The sequence below is a fragment of the Mustela nigripes genome, chromosome 12 (genome assembly GCF_022355385.1).
Source record: "Mustela nigripes isolate SB6536 chromosome 12, MUSNIG.SB6536, whole genome shotgun sequence".
NCBI lineage: Eukaryota > Metazoa > Chordata > Mammalia > Carnivora > Mustelidae > Mustela > Mustela nigripes.
Window position 1 is genome coordinate 129,188 of NC_081568.1, and position 16,453 is coordinate 145,640.

Here is a 16,453-nt window from a genome sequence, read left to right on the forward strand (position 1 = left end):
CTTGGGATCACGACCTGAGCCAAAGGCAGACGCCCAGCAGCTGAGCCAGCCAGGCACCCCATACTTTACAACTTTTAAAACCAGAAAGGGAAGGAAAAACATTGCTACATCCTCCCAAACATGAGAATTTTAAACATTCTGTACCCTAATTATGTATCCTATTCGGTACCTGAATTGTGATGGTTACAGGAACCCATACCTGTGTCGAAATTTGTAGAATTGTGCACTTAGAGAAAAGTAACTTTGGTAAATGATCACTTTTCAAATTTTTTTTTTAATTTTAATTTTTTTAATATATTTATTTTTAAGTGGGCTCCATGGCCACTGTGCAACCCAGCACAGGGCTTGAACTCACAACCCTGAGATCAGACCTGAGCTGAGACCAAGAGTCAGGTGCTTAACTGTCTGAGCCACCTGGAGCCCCAGATGATCACCTTTTTTAAAAAAAACATTACAAACCAAAGTGGAGACCGCAGTTGGCCTGGAAGAGCTGGGACGGGTCACTCGAGAGACTGCTGCCCCTTGCGGAGCGCGGCTGTGAGCAACCCTGCTGCACCCGCAGACTTTGCTTCCTCATTTCATACCCTCTCCCATATTACCCACTGAAGAAAATAACATTTCCAAATGTCATTTAAAGAAGAAAAAGCTTTAAAAATTTTTTAAATATTTTAATTTTCGGGGGCACCTGGGTGGCTCAGTCGGTTGAGCGGCTGCCTTCAGCTCAGGGCATGATTCCAGGGTCCTGAGATCGAGCCCCACATAGGGCTCCCTGCTCGGTGGGAAGCCTGCTTCTCTCTCTCCTTCTGCCTGCCTCTCTGTCCACTTGAACTCTCTCTGTGTCAAAAAAAAAAAAAAAATCTTTAACATATTTTACATTTTCAAAACATTTATCTTTTTAGAAAAGTCAGAGAAACATATCGTGAGGTTTAGGTAAGCAGACGCAAAGGTCCGAATCAGCAAGAGAATTGTTTTTTTTTTTTTTTTAAGATTTTATTTATTTGTCAGAGAGAGAGAGTACACACAAGCAGACAGAGTGGCAGGCAGAGGCAGCGAGAGAAGCAGGCTCCCTGCCTAGCAAGGAGCCCGATGTGGGACTTGATCCCAGGACCCCCGGATCATGACCTGAGCCGAAGGCAGCGGCTTAACCAACTGAGCCACCCAGGTGTCCCAGCAGGAGAGTTTTTTAAACATGCCTGGCCAGGCCTGCCCTCAGCCCTGAGTGAGGACCGTCATTGGTGGGGGTGGGGCACATTGGCAGAATTTTCGGAAGGTGCTCACTATCGTGAAGGTGCCAGTTTTCCGTTCAATAGAGTGATAATGTGTAAATCTAATTTTTAAACTTAGGAATGGTGTCTGTTTTGTTCAGAGATTTCTTACTGGATACCTACTCCTTGCCAGAGCTTTGACTCTATGTTTACCCTTTGGCTCCAGGTCAGTATGTGGTGCCTTAGTTCTCCGGTGGTCCAGGCGGAATATCAGCTCAGATTATGTGTACATCTTCCAAACTCCATTAAATTCTAGCATTTTGTCTGTGTTCCTTAGGAGATAAAGTTCCCCCGATCAAACCCAATGCCGGGGAAGAGTCTGTCATGAATCTTGACAAGCTGAGGTTCGCTGACGGAAGCATAAGAACGTCAGAACTGCGGCTGAGCATGCAGAAGGTGAGTGCCACACACACACCACACGCTCCAGGGGCAGACCGTGTGCCCACAGCCCTGTGCCAGGCTTGGGGCCAACAGCAAAGGGACACGTTCCACTCTGAAGGCTGGAGGTAGCCGCGCAGGGCAGAGACGCAGTCCTGTCGTGCGCCCCAGCTGCTCGCATGTGGCTGTCCCCTCCTCAGACCCTCTCTGCTGTCGGATGTGTCAGAGCCTAAAGGGGACGGACAGTGCAAGGTCTGAGGAGCTCCGTTCCCAGCTGGGAGCTCCTTAAAGCCCTACACGTCTCATTGCCAAGAGGTTAATGCCCCGTCACACCCAGCCTCCAGCAGCTCTGCGAGAGTCTCTGAACTGGGCCCATGAAGCCGCTAAATAACAGCAGGAGGAGAGCGGACTTCAGGCTGGGGGGGGGCGATGATCTGATCTGCTCACTGGTGGTCGTCAGGGCATTTACCTTCTAGATCAGCAAGTCTGATGGGATCTTCTCTGGGTTCCCCCTGTGACCTTGGAGCCTGTTGTCTGACTAAAGAACTGAATCCTAATTTTATTCAGCTTCAGTTTACCCTAAAGCACTACTTGTGGCTGCTGCATTGGATAATGTGGGGTTAGATAAACACAGCCCATAAGACTGCTAGACGTCCACCGGAGTCTTCAAATACAGGGATTCCTGGTCCATGAATGGGATCTCTGTCCACTTAAAGTCATGTTCAAGGATTTCTTTGTGGAGGTGCATTCTGAAAAGAAGCCCCTTGCTTTTAGTCATATGCTGAGGGGTCTTTTGGGGTCACTATCAAAAGAAAAATGTTGCATCCTGCTACTTTTTTAGGACTGTGGTTCTGTGTGTGGGGAGGCTGGGCTCCAGGGAGGCTTCCCGGGAAGGTGAGGCAGACGGCGCCAGTGAGGGACAGAAGGGTGTTGAAGAAAAGCAGACGAGAGGTGTTACGTGCCTGTGACAGTTGAAAAGGTTCTAAGTCATAAATGCATTTAAAACACCTTTAACTTACTGAGCATCTGCTTCACCGACCTCAGTTGTGAGCCGGCGGTAGGGAGAACTCATCTGCCACAAAGCCTGTTTCATAGTGTTGTCGACTGCCTCGTGTAACTTATTGAATACTGAAAGTGGAAAAACGGCTGCATGTGTGTGGACGGTTGTTCACCCTCGGGGTCATGGGGCCGAGTGGGGGCTGCAGCTGCAGCCAGTGCCCAGAGACGCCGAAGTCACGTGGCTAGCCTGGGCAAAGAGGAGGCTCCAGACAACGGCTTCTGTGAATGCAGACCGCTTCTGCACCGCTGTGAGGGTGAGGAACAGGAAGTCAAGCCGTCATGGGTTAGGGACCTTTGGAATCGTTACCTGCTGGGCCGGGCTCCAGTTGTCTGAACAAAATCCTCCCTTCTTGGAGTGCACACTTGCGTTGGAGGACTGATTATTCTGCTGAGTTCAGCTGATTACAGTAAGAGAAAAGAAGCAAGGTGTGTATTGAAAAGGAGCAGACAAAAGTATCGTCATTTACAGATACAGCTAAAAATCTCAAGACAATAAGTAAAAAGACTAGTAAAAACAAGAATGAACTAAGATGTCTGTATAAAAGATTCCTCAGTAGCTTTCAAGGATGCTTGCAATAATCCACTTGAAAATTACCCCGTTCACAGCACAACCAGAAGTTTACAACGTCCTAACCCTGAAGAGGATGAAAACGTGAGCACTGAAGGACATAAAAGAATGTTTTAACTAACACCTGCTAGATTCTAAGATAGTTTTCTCCATTTGCTTGTCCCGAGAAGCCAGGACATTTGATGGTGGGCGTTAAAATTTTGAAATGATGTATTGTTCTGGGGCTTCTGAGGGGCTCAGTGAGTTAAGCATCTGACTTGGGCTCGGGTCACAACCTCAGGGTCCTGGGATCGAGCCCCGCGGCAGGTATGCGGTTCTTCGCCCTCACTTGTGGTCTTGGTCTCTCAATAAAATTTAAAAAAAAAATAAAATAAAATTATGTGTCATTCTAAAGAAAGAGATGACATGCCTGTTAAATAGAACTAAATCAGCAAGCTTTATTAGCTTGTGGTAGAGGTGAGTGCACAAAGTGGAGTCTAGAAGTGGGCCCAGGCACACACTGTGATTGAGCACGGGGTAGAGGGGTTTTTCAAGAGTGATGAAAGGCCATTGAGTAGGTGATCGGAAACAAGGGTAGATCCAAAAATAAATGTCAGGTTTATTTCATGTCATATTTCTTAAGAGCATAAGCCATAAAGCCATACAGGAATTTGATACATGAGTGGTTTTCTGCAAGATGAACCAGAAGGTGGGCAGGAGGATTCCCAAGGCTCTGACTTCTCACTCTTCTTCATGACTGCCCACCCCATGCTCTCTGCTGACCACCTCAGCCTCAGCACTCCTTAGTTTGTGTCTCCAACGGGCCGTCTGCTGGTTCCTAGAACAGCTGCCACCAGATCTCGAGAGTGGAGCTAGTGTCTCCTCGGGACTTTGAAGGTAGAGCCCTTATGCCTTTGTGCCACCCTTCAGTGCCGCGTGCCTCCGAAGTCCGTCTGCTTGCAATCACAGATCCTGGCCGAGTCCACAGACTACCTCCCCGAAATGCAAACTGTTCGGCTTTAATGTATGTGGATTTAAAGACATATACTTAATGGGAACGTAGAAGCATTTTTTAAAAGCTTTCATCAAAACTGCATTTTAACTTCAATTTATGATAAAAGTGTCAATGAGGCAAGTATAGAGGGAGTGTACCCCAGTGTAGCGAAGACCGTGTATGACGAGTCCACAGCTAGTGTCAGACTCAGGGGTGAAAAGCCAAAAGCTTTTCTCATCCCGGAGACTCGACAGAGAGGTTCACTGTCACCACTTGATTCAGCACAGCCCTGGAAGTCCTGGCTGGAGAAGTCAGGCAGGAAAGAAACCAAGGCATCTAAAATGGAAAGGAGGAAGTAAAAGTGCCTGTTTACAGGCATATCAGATCACATGACACAGACTCTACCAAAAAACTTAGAACTAGTAAGTCAATTCAATAAAGTTGACAGATACAAAATCAATACATGAAAATCTGTTGTTTCTGTTACACAAATAATGAACATTCAGAAAGAGAAATTAAGGAAATAATTCTGTTTACAATTGCATCAGAAAGAATGATTTTGACCAAGGACGGGGAAAAATCTGTACACTGAAAATTGTATAAAGTATTAATGAATATAGTTGAGGACATAAATAAGTGGGAAGATTTCTGTCTCATGGACTGGAAGAAGTAATATTATAAAATTTCCATATTACCCAAAGCTGTTCACAGACTTGGTACAGTCTTATTAGAATTCCAATGGCATTTTTTACAAAAATAGAACAAACCTAAAATGTATATGGAGCCACAAAAGAGCCTGAATAGCCAAAGCAATCAGAGAAAAAAAAAAGCTGGAGGCATATCTCTCCCGGATTTCAAACTATGTTACAAAGGAATAGTAATCAAAACAGTAAGGTATTGGCCTAAAAACAGACCTCTGTAGATCAATGGAATAGCCGCAGGCTCATTAATAAACCAGTGTATATGGCTAATAATTTACAACAGAAGAGCCAAGAATATCCACTGGGAAAAGAACGGTCTCTTTAATGGTGCTGAAAAAACTGAACAGCCACGTGCAAAAAGCGGACTCAAAATGGATTAAAGATTAAAGGCTTGATCGTAAGACCCGAGACCATAAAACTCCTAGAAGAAAACACAAGCATTAAGCTTCTGACTGGCGGTCTTGGTGGTGAATTTTTGGATTTGACATCAAGGGCAGAGGCAAGAAAAGTAAAAATAAACTGTTGGGACCACGGCAGACTTGAGCTTCGGCACAGCAGAGGAGACCGACAAAAGGAAAAGGCAGCCTGTAGAATGGGAGGAAATACTTGCAAGTCATGTATCTGATAAGGAACTCCTATCCCAAAACACACAAAGTACTCCTAAACTCGGTAGAATAAAAACAACCTAAGAAATGGGCAGAGGATCGGAACAGACAGTTTTCCAAAGAAAACCTGCAGTTGGCAAACAGACATGAAAAGATGCTCAGCATCACTCATCGTGGGGGAAATGCTAATCAGAATCACATTTCATCACACCTGTCAGAAATGGTTAGTATCAGAAAGACCAGAAACAGGAATGTTGGCGAGGATTCGGAGAGAGGGGAGCCCTCACGCGCTGTTGGTGGGAATGCAGGCTGGTGCAGCCGCTCTGGAGAGCAGTGTGGAGCCCCCCCCCCCCCCAGTTAAAGATAGAACTGTGTGATCCACCAATCCTAGCTCTGTATGTATTCAGAGGGAATGAAAACACGATTCCAGAAGATGTCTGTGCCCCATGTCTATTTCAGTGTTGTTTACAATAGCCAAGAAAAGCGGTGTCTGATGGTTACTAAGATGGGTGTGTATGTGCTGTGTATGCATGTACGCATATGGGGTTGTGAGTTTGAGTCCCACATTGGGTTTAGAGATTATTTCAAAATAAAATCTTTAAAAGTGAAAATGAAACGCACAAGAAAAAGTCTGAAGGGTTTACCAGTTTTAGACCTGGCTGCACACCAACTGAAGATTTACAGATGATATTTTGTGTTACAGTCGATGCAGAATCACGCTGCAGTGTTCCGTGTGGGAAGCGTGCTACAGGAAGGTTGTGAGAAGATCAGCCAGCTCTATGGAGACCTGAAACATCTGAAGACCTTTGACCGAGGTGAGCCATTCGTGGGGCCCTGGGTGTACTTGAGGCGCGGGTATCTGCGAGGCTGCCTCAGAGTCCTGTGTGTCCCTGCTGTGTGAGTGGATGCTGGCAAGCCCACAGCGGCAGCCCTGAGGACACGTGTGACTGGATGCTGTCTCTAGTGGGTGCCTTGTGTGTCCCCAGGAATGGTCTGGAACACCGACCTGGTGGAGACCCTGGAGCTACAGAACCTGATGCTCTGTGCGCTTCAGACCATTTATGGAGCAGAGGCCCGCAAGGAGTCGCGGGGCGCTCATGCCCGGGAAGATTACAAGGTGCGTCCTCACAGCACATCCCAGGGGCACGTCATGACCTCTGTCCGCTGGCATTGCTCAGTCCCTCACCGTGCACTTCTGTACATTTCACTCCATGTTCCCAAAAATAAATTGAAAAAATGCTTTTTTTGCCCCTCTGATAACTCTCATACTTCGGTGTCACTGTGTCTGGTACCAACATGACTTTTTCTTGCCTCAGTTCGGCCTCTGCTCCTGGCAGTGGCGTTGCTGGGAGCCTACCCGACTTTTCCTAGGTCCGAGATTAGCCCGCAGTCTGTGTACTTCGGCCAGAAAATGTTAACAATGAGTAAATGACTGAGGCCTGACCTCATCTTGGTCTGATTTCTTTTTCTTTTTTCTTAGATTTTATTTATTGGAGAGAGCGTGCACACGCACGAACAGAAGCAGGCGGGCGGGGGGTGAGGGGAAGAGTGAGAGAGAGAAGCAGACTTCTTGCCAAGCAGGGAGCCCGAGGCGGGGCTGGAGCCCGGTGCGGGGCTGGAGACTCGGAGCGTTGAGACCATGACCTGAGCCAGAGGGGGATGCTTAACCAGCTGAGACACCCAGATGCCCCTGAATGACCTGATCTTTATGCAGAGTACAGTTCAGATTCTTCCAGACAGAGCGCTCAGCATATGATGGGAAAACATTGAGGACATGGGCACTTGAGGGCAGACACCGCCTTCCAGACAGATAGGCTTTGGTCCGGGACAGTGTGGTGGAGCTGGGAGCAGCCACACCAGTCAGCTGGGCACAGGCAAGTGGGAAGATTGGCCCCAGCAAGAGGCTGACATTCTGAGTCACTGTGAAATTTTACTAATTGACCTGCCAGCCACTGCAGCTGGATTAGATTCAGCCTGATGAGGCACATTCGTCACCTGTACTGAGAAGTAGACGCCTCCCCAGCTGTGGGTCTGTTGGCAGTTCGTGTGACCGCGGTGAACGAGTTTCTGTTCGGTCACAGCAGTCGGGCAGGTGGAGGCTGCTGGCCCCGGAGAACTCACCCCTGCTGTGTGTTTAGAAAGAAGGGAGGGTGCCGCAGCCCCGCTTGCTTCTGGGTTGGTGTTTTATTCATTCATTTATTTTTATAGAAAGCTGCTTTTGGTACAATTCTGTGTTTTAATTTTTATTCTCTTGACTTTTTTTAAATTTAAATTTTAGGTAGTTGACACACGTGCGGTGTTGGTTTCTGGATTAGAATTCACTGACTCATCATTTCTATACCACACTCAGGGCTCATCACAGCAGACGTCCTCCTGATCCCCATCCCCCACCCACCTCCCCTGTCAGTCCTCAGTTCGGTACAATTTCTAAATCTTACTTTTAAGTAATCTGTACCCCAGCACGGCGCTGAAACTCACGACCCGTGCTCCATTGGCTGAGTCAGCGGTGCCCCTGGTATTTATTTAAAGCAGCTCTTGTATGTTTTCTCCATTACCGTGTGTAGGCTGTCCCTTAATAGTATTCAGCTTCTTTTTAAGAGTTTTTGAATAAAATTTTAATGTAATTGCTTAAAGTGAAACATTTAAATGAAAAAAGCTAAAAGAAGAAATTATATATGAGCAAAAAGACAAAGTATTTGGTGAACTTTCAATTGCATGAAACGTCAGGCCAATTTGTGCTGCGGAGGCACTGGGGTGAGCGAACGGTTTGCCCGCACGCTGCGGGATAGACGGGTGCTCCGGGAGGCTGGCCGCCGGCAAACGTGGGACGGTCGTCTCTCTCCGTCCCACTTGGAGTTGGGACTTAATTGCACTTCTCTCGTACTCTGTGTTCTTCTCGGTCAGGTACACGCAAAATGGGTTTTCACTAGGAATCGTAGAAGGGAAGGGGCTTGGGTTGAAAGATGGGCTGGGGATGTCCTGCTCTCTGTGACCCAGGTCTGCTTGGGACAGTGGATACCTCCTTGTTGAGTGGGATCTAGGGGGATTCATATCAGACTAGTCTCCCGTGTATCATTTTAATGAGTTTGCCCTGGTTTCCACTTACATTGCTCTGTTAGAGAACTAAGAAATTTGAAGTGCAATTGTTACGGGCGTTTGCTGAAATCAAGTTCCTTTCTCGGGCCTCAGGAGCGGATTGACGAGTATGACTACTCCAAGCCCATCCAGGGGCAGCAGAAGAAACCGTTTGAGGCGCACTGGAGGAAGCACACCCTTTCCTACGTTGATGTCAAGACTGGGAAGGTATGAGGGGGGCGTGTTGTGCTCACGTGTTCACTGATCGTGTGCAGTCCCACACGTGCTGCAGTTCAGCATACGATGGGCTGGGAGAACCAATGGGGTTTTAGTTGACGGGTGACAGAATTGAGACACTCCTGGAAAGGACACTCGGGCTTCTGCCTGGAAACAGAATCCGGTGTAGGGGGTGGTTTAAGGGCTGGCCTTCCACAGCTTTAGCCCCCAGCAGGGAGTGAACACCCAAGCCTTGGTGTGAAGGGAAGTGATGATGATTCTGGAGCCCCTTGAGAGTGAGGACAGGGGATAGGAGTGGGACAGGAAAAGACTCCTTTTTTCCCATTGGCCGGACCACCTGGGAGCAGCCTCCGGTCGCCCGGGGGTATTCTGTGCAGCCAGTAGCATTGGCCTGGGCGCAGAGCAGGCAGAGGAGGGGGTGAGGTGGGCAGAGTCCTAGGAACAGCCAGTGTCAGTACAGTGGAGGCTCCTAGTCTTACTGCAGCAAAGCATAGTTCACCCATTTGGCATTTCTGCTGGGCATTAAGAATCAGAAATAAGACATAAAGTATTTACCCTCACGTCCTTCCGGCTTGGAAGGGATAGTCTTGATGGTTTATGTGAGTCTGCAGAAACAATGTTGTGCTCTCTTGCCATCACTTAATACGGAGAGCCTCAGGTGTCCGTTGTTTTCAGGTAGGCAGTAACTTCCTTAATTTTGCATGAAGGCTCTTTTCTGACAGTGTTAGAGAAAGAAATCAGACTTCCCTCTCGGGACAGTCCTGTTTTTAGTAATGTTCAAGGCTTTTCACAGTTACAAAAGGAAGTATGGAAAGTACAAAAATAGAATTAATTTTTGTAAGCTGCCCAGTCAGAGGTAGCCTTCACTGCCGTTCTGAAATATTTCCTGCAGGTTTTGCATGTATGTGCGTACACGTTTCCTTACGTGTATGTATATAAATACAAGTAGGAAAAACGATTTGTGAATACATAGTTTAAACATAATTAAAGAATGATAGTTGTAAGCAGGGTTTCACTTCTTGTCCATTTGTGTAAAGCATCAAGAATTTAATACATTTGTTTTAATTGCTCATTACATGGATTTACCATAAGTTATGGGGCTGGTCCCCTGTTGTGCATTTAGATCATTTTTTACTTTGTTACTGAAAAATACTGCAGTGAGTCCTTGTGTTTTTAAGTTCCTGAAATATGTCTGCAAATAACTTTTATAGCTGATTTTTCAAAAAAGGCACAAGAGAATGCTATTTGTATGGTTTTTGTTTTATTGTCGATTCTTCTTTTTAAGGTTTCATTGGAATACAGACCAGTGATCGACAGGACTTTAAACGAGGCTGACTGTGCCACGGTCCCTCCAGCCATTCGCTCCTACTGACGAGACCAGAGTTGACCAGCTTTTGTAATTATGTATAATAGCTCGGGCCTGTTCTCCTTTCCTGATCACCTTTTTAAAATCCGTACTCAAGCGAGTAAGGAATGCCGTTGGACTAGGGATCATCTCCCCGGTGGCCGGAAGCTTTCTGGGAATCAGCAGCCAGAAGTGTGAGTGAAGCCTGCCTTTCTCCTTTGCTTCATTCTTGTGAAATAATAAAACTGGGCCTGATTCTTCAATAAATCATAAATAAATTGCAAACTTCTATCTCCACGTCCATTTAAAGCTTATACTGTTTAATTTGAGGCATATTTGTTGACCTAAAATACCGAAATCCAGAAATCTTATATATATTAAGTAAAAATGCATTTTGGTGTTGACAGCACATGAAGAAAACAAACATTTCATTTCCTTCTTGTTCTTCGTAAGCAAATTCTTTAATGGGTGACCATGTGTCCTGAGGTATTTCAGTAGCCAGATACTAAAGGAAACAGAAGTCAGTGGGTTTCTTCCTTCCTGGCTTGCTTTCAGGTGCCGGTCAGGGTCCCTTTCCTCCTTCGTGCTTGTGCGGGGCTGGCTTCCTTACGATCGGGCCGAGACAGTCAGGGTCATTGATTTCACTGATTCTCAGTTGTAGGGATTATCTGGGAATTCCGTAAAACATTCACGTTTTCAGAGCTGACCTCAGTTGTCCCCGAATCCTCCCTGTCTCCCCCACAGCAGCCACTTCAGTTCTCTTCTTAGTGTTTTAAGAGAAAAAGAAAGCAAACCTGTATTTGCATTACTGTGCACACCTTGTGTGGATATCTGGAGATCATTCTTCTCATCAGCGAGTCTTCTTCTTTCGGCTGCATGAATGTACCTTACCCTCCAGTGGTAGACGTCTGTGTTCTTTCCAGTACCACGGGTGCCACCGTGAGTAGCTTCATGTGTGAAGTTCTTTTCTTTGAGGTGGAATCCTAGAAGTAGAATTCTGGGTCCAAGGGTAAATGCACATGTTCTTTTAGATGATCTCAGATTCTCTTCCCCAAATTCTCTGTGGTGGAGAGTCCCTACAACTTTGCAAAAAAAGAATGATAGCAAGTGTTTGGAGATGTTTGGCAATCATATAATGAGAAGTTTTACCTTAAATATAGCATTTTTCTTTTTCCTTCTTTCTTTGGTGGGGGTTAGCGTTTTTATTTATTTACTGATTATTAATAATAATTATTATTATTTGACGGAGAGAGAGGAATCACAAGTAGGCAGAGAGACCCGGAAGCAGGCTCCCTGCTGAGCAAAGAGCCCTTTGCGGGGCTCGATCCCAGGACCCTGAGATCATGATCTAAGCCGAAGGCAGAGGCTTTAACCCACTGAGCCACCCAGGCACCCTGGGGGGTTAGCATTTTTAACAGTTCTTTTGAGGTATGATTGACAGAAGTCAATAAACGTTCACCAGCCCAGGTTTCTTCTTGCCCCTTTGTAATCCCCCCGCCTTATCTCCAGTGGTGCCGTCCCGAGAGATGGGCTTGCATGCTCCAGAACTACATACGAATGGGACCGTACAGATGCACTCTTTTTATTGGGTTTCTCTTAGTCAGCATCATGACTTGTGGTTCATTCACACTGCTGCACAAGTAAGGGGACGGATGTGTTTCGTGGCTTGAGGGCTACATCCAAGTATCAGCTCCTGGCCCCATTCCCTGCCACACTAATACCACCAGAGAAAGACCCCAGGCCGAGTCGCAGGTGCTTGAGGCAAGAAGCTGCAGGTCTGGTGGGTCCTGGGGAGGTGCGGGGCCACACAGCATGGAGTGTCTGCAACCGACTGCAAATGACTGTCCAGCTGCTATGACTGTCCTAAGAGCAAAGTGTCATTTCAAGTGGCATCAGAACATAGAACTTTGGAGTTTACAGTTTCAGTGAACTTTAAGGATAAATGGACCCACTAAGAAACCCTGTGCTTCATCAGCATCCCATTAACCCCTGTTAATGGGAATATTGGTGTTCACACTTCGAAATTGTGTGGTATTAAACTAGTTAAAGCTAGTAACTGATTATGTCAATGCTAAAACAGATTTTTTCTGAGAAAGAGAAATAGAAGTAATCCTGCAATACTAAATTTGGAATAGAAATGTAAGTGTAAATTCTTTTCTTTGTTCTTTTTAAAATCATTTTTAAAAGATTTTATTTCTATATTTGAGAAAAAGAGATCATGAGTGGAGGGAGGGGCAGAAGGAGAGGGAGAAGCAGACTCCACCAAGCAGCGGCTTAGCCCCAGAACCCTGAGATTGTGACCTGAGCGAAAGCAGATGACCAACCAACTAAGCCACCCAGAGGCACCCCTTTGTTCTTTTTTAAGGTTTACTCATTTATTTGTCAGCACTAGCAGGAGGAATAGCTAGGAGAGGGGGAAGCAGATTCTCCGCTGAGCTGGGAGCTTGACTTGGGGCTCTAGCCAAGGACCCTGGGAGCATGACCTGAGCCAAAGGCAGAGACTTAGCCACACTTAACCGCACCGACTGAGCCTCCCAAGCACCCCTTTTCTTTTTTCTTTAGGGGACACACACACACACACATTTTCCAGCTCTGTCCCAATACCAGTGGGTTCTAAGCACCTGGATTGTGGTGTCTGCTTGCCACTCCCCTCTCCCCCCAGCCGTGATAGCCATGGATTCACTCTATTAAAAACGTCAGTACGTTAATTTAGAATGATAGTTAAAACTCAGCCAACACTGAACAAAAACATGGGCAGTCATCCTTGGAAGTAACGAGGGTACTAACTACTAACATTGAAAATGCATAATTAAAGGAGAATGAAATGGTTACCCTCCCCTTTATCCACAAATTGTCATTCATGGTAACTTCAGTGGTTGGAGAAAATTTCACAGAGGAATCCCTTCAGATAAATGAGTAAGGAATGACAGAATTTAGAGACCCCCTTTTTGCTCTCCCTAAGGTGGTTCTGTGCTGCTGTCCCTCGGAAAAATGTGTTACTTTCACTGTAACCCCTGGAGGATTTTACTAGTTACCAAGCACATTTAGATACGGCCTTAAATACATATGCTGGCAACAGGTCTTGGGGGAGGACGATATACCACCGTGAAGCTGGCAGCTGGGGATGCCCGGCTCGCTCAGGGCCGAAGGCCGCCCCTTCACAGAAGCCGGGAAGGCCCCGTCAGCTCAGGGCAGAAAGAAAACCGCCTGCTTCCCTTTTCCGTTCTCGCTCTTTTCCCTTCCCAGAATCGCCCGTTGTTAGATGAGTCCTTTGCATGTGCTTGTTTAACTGTAAACTTGATCCTGCTCCTTGCTGGCCTGCAAGAGGTGACTCACGTGTGACCTTCATCGGTCCTTCTGTTGGCTACTGTTTTCTATCCAATAAAAGGGAGACTGTGGAGTTGCTCGGGGCAGCCGTCCTCTTCCACTGTTGTCGGCTGCTCCCAGTCTTCTGCCTCTGACTTGTTTGTGCCTAATTCCTCTCCTGTTGCCGACTGGAAGCAGCAGTTCTGGAACTTGCATGTGGATCAGTGTCACCTGGAGGGATTGTTGAATAATTCCTGACCCCACCCAGGACTTCCGGTTCAGTAGGTCCTGGGAGCGGTCCTGAGAATCTGCATTTGTAGTGTGTTCAGGGACCACCGTTCGAAAACCACCTGCAGGGGATGCTGTGGTTCAACAAACCTGAAGGAGAGGATTTCCAGAAGAAAATAACAGGCTGCGGACAGATGACCACCTCAGACCTCCATCCGGACCAGCAGATGAAACAAAGCTTGGCCAAAGAATGTTACAGAAGTGGGAGGATAAATACGGGCATTAGAGCATCACTTAAGTGTTAGGACAATGAATGAAAAGCTGGCAAAGGCAGGTATGTGAAGCATGTAAGATGACAGAGGGGCTGACTGGTTTCAAAGAAGTAACTGAGGGCAGTGGCCTTACGTCTGCTACGTCTCAAAAATCAACCTGCAGACCGGTTCATGAACATGCTGAAACCAAGAAAACCACTGGGGAGTAGGTGGTCTGGAGATGCAAGTTTCTATGGGACAGAGTATTTCATACTGGAAATTTTTATACAATGTTCAAGGTTTCTTTTTTTTTTTTTTAATATTTTTATTTATTTGACAGAGATCACAATGGGCAGAGAGGCAGGCAGAGAGAAAGGAGGAAGCAGGCTCCCTGCTGAGCAGAGAGTCCGATGTGGGGCTCGATCCCAGGACCCTGGGATCATGACCTGAGCTGAAGGCAGAGGCTTTAACCCACTGAGCCACCCAGGCGCCCCAATGTTCAAGGTTTCTAAGAGAACCCATATATTAGAATAATTGACAGACCAGGTAAATTTTTTTTTTAATGTGCATCAAGGTAAAAAACTAGGATACTAACCAGAGAAATGTGGATGATTTTTAATATGGACCAGAAAAGATACAGTACAATATTCTTAAAACAGTCCCTGGCATTAGCCATAACCACATAGCTATTCAAGTTCACTAAAATCACATAAAGCTCAAGATTACACTCCCCAGTCATCTTGATCCATTTCATGTGCTCAGTGGGCACATGTGGCAAGCGGCTCTCACACTGGACAGCAGAGCAGTTGCATCGTTGCAGAAATTTGGTTGGCTGACACCAGTGAAGACCCTCGCTGGTATCCTATTAAGCAGCACATAGGGTAAGTTGGGCAGTACTCAAAGGACTCCTGAGTTAAATAAAAAGTGGCAAGTCATTCTCTTTCCTGAAGTCTGACAAAACAATGGTTGGAAAGGAGGGGAAGGCCTGGGCACAGCTGGGTCTGTCTCCTCGACTTCTGCACCCGAGTGCGTAGGAGGGAAAGTGACAGTGAAGGTGTCGAGCATGCAGTGTCCCAGTGCAAGCCACTGGTGGTCCTGATGACAACCCAAGGCACAAATACCGAATCCAAGTGGCTTCAGTGTGGGTACATACAAGGGGTGTGTGTGTGTGTGAGTGTGGACACAGAACTTCCGCGGTCGTCCATCTGGCGATTACTGCGGGTTTCCCAAATGCCAAAGACGAGATGAACAAGAGGGTGGGCTGCGAAGTGCGCGGATACCAGCGCCCAGGAAGAGCCACCGTCTAGAGCCATCCTACGGGGAATAAAAGGCATCTTCCACCTGGCCCGACACCAGACACATCCCGTGCTCTTCTTCACGGCAGGAAGAGCGCAGCGCTGTCGTTCGCCTCCCGGCCTGGAGCGACAGACCTGGGGAGAGGGAGCTGAGTCCCAAGGCAGGCGAGGGGACAGCGGCCAGCGACCGAGGCCGCAGAACTCGGCAGGCGCGATCCGCCTCTTTCCGGTGGAAGCAGGCGGTCTCCCCGGAGGCCCCGTCCGGGCGACTGGCCTCCCCTCCCCTCCCCTGGCAGCGGCTCGGGGCCGGCCTCCAAGGCTCAGTCCTGCCCTGACGCCGAGGCGCGGGGGCTGGGACCCACCCGCCGCGCTCCCGCCGGACCGCCAGAAAGGAGGGCGGGGGGCGGGGGGAGGGACGGCCCCGGCCCGAGTGGCCGGCGGAGCCGTCTGGACCGTCCGCACATCCGCGGACAGACGCTGCCGGGGGAGGGGCAGGACCTTCTCCAGCCCGTGTTTCCCGTGTCTGGACCGTCCGCACGTCCGCGGACAGACGCTGCCGGGGGAGGGGCAGGACCTTCTCCAGCCCGTGTTTCCCGGCGACACGGTTCCTTCGAGGAGCCTGAAGGGAAGGGCAGCCCAGGTCGGCCTGGGCCGGCGCGTCCCGGCCCGTGTGGCCTCGGGCGCCCGGCTCGCTCATCAGGAAGCCGTGACGTCTGCAGCCGGCCGCCAGCCCGGCCTGAGACCACGCGCGGTCACACCCCGTGCCCCCCGCGGGCACGCCCGGCGCCCCGGGCCGGCAGCTGCTCCTGGGCCGCGCGGGCGGCCGTGACCGTCCAGGGGCACCGTCCAGGGGGCACAGCGGCGGGAGCGCGCGGCCCGGGGCCCGAGGCCGCCGGGGACGAGTCTTGTCCCTGCAAGCAGCGTCGCGGGCGCCTGTTGGTGCCGCGTGGCCGGGGCAGCGGCGGGGCCGGGGCAGCCGCGGGGCCGCGGGCGGGAGACGGTCCGCGGACGGGCCCGGAGGCCCCCAGCGCAGCTGCGGAAAGTTCCAGAGACACTGCTCGGGGACTCCTTGCGGAGGAGGGACTCCGAAACACCCCGAGTCCTCGCGGGCCTGGGGCCCTCGTCTCCCCGACGGCGGCCAGCGGGCGGCCGGCGCGTGCTCGGGGG

The 16,453-nt window shown here is 48.7% G+C and overlaps 1 protein-coding gene across 2 annotated transcripts in view; it reads left to right on the forward strand.

Annotated features, from left to right (window-relative positions):
* Positions 1–10,503, forward strand: part of SDHA (succinate dehydrogenase complex flavoprotein subunit A) — a 28,100-nt gene extending 17,597 nt beyond the window's left edge. For both annotated transcript variants that reach the window (XM_059416784.1, XM_059416785.1), the window contains exons 11-15: positions 1,543–1,661; positions 6,253–6,364; positions 6,536–6,666; positions 8,739–8,852; positions 10,147–10,503. In XM_059416784.1, the coding sequence (XP_059272767.1) occupies positions 1,543–1,661; positions 6,253–6,364; positions 6,536–6,666; positions 8,739–8,852; positions 10,147–10,233 (563 nt within the window). In that variant the 3' untranslated portion in view covers positions 10,234–10,503. The remainder of the gene's footprint in view (positions 1–1,542; positions 1,662–6,252; positions 6,365–6,535; positions 6,667–8,738; positions 8,853–10,146) is intronic.
* Positions 10,504–16,453: the final 5,950 nt, after the last annotated feature.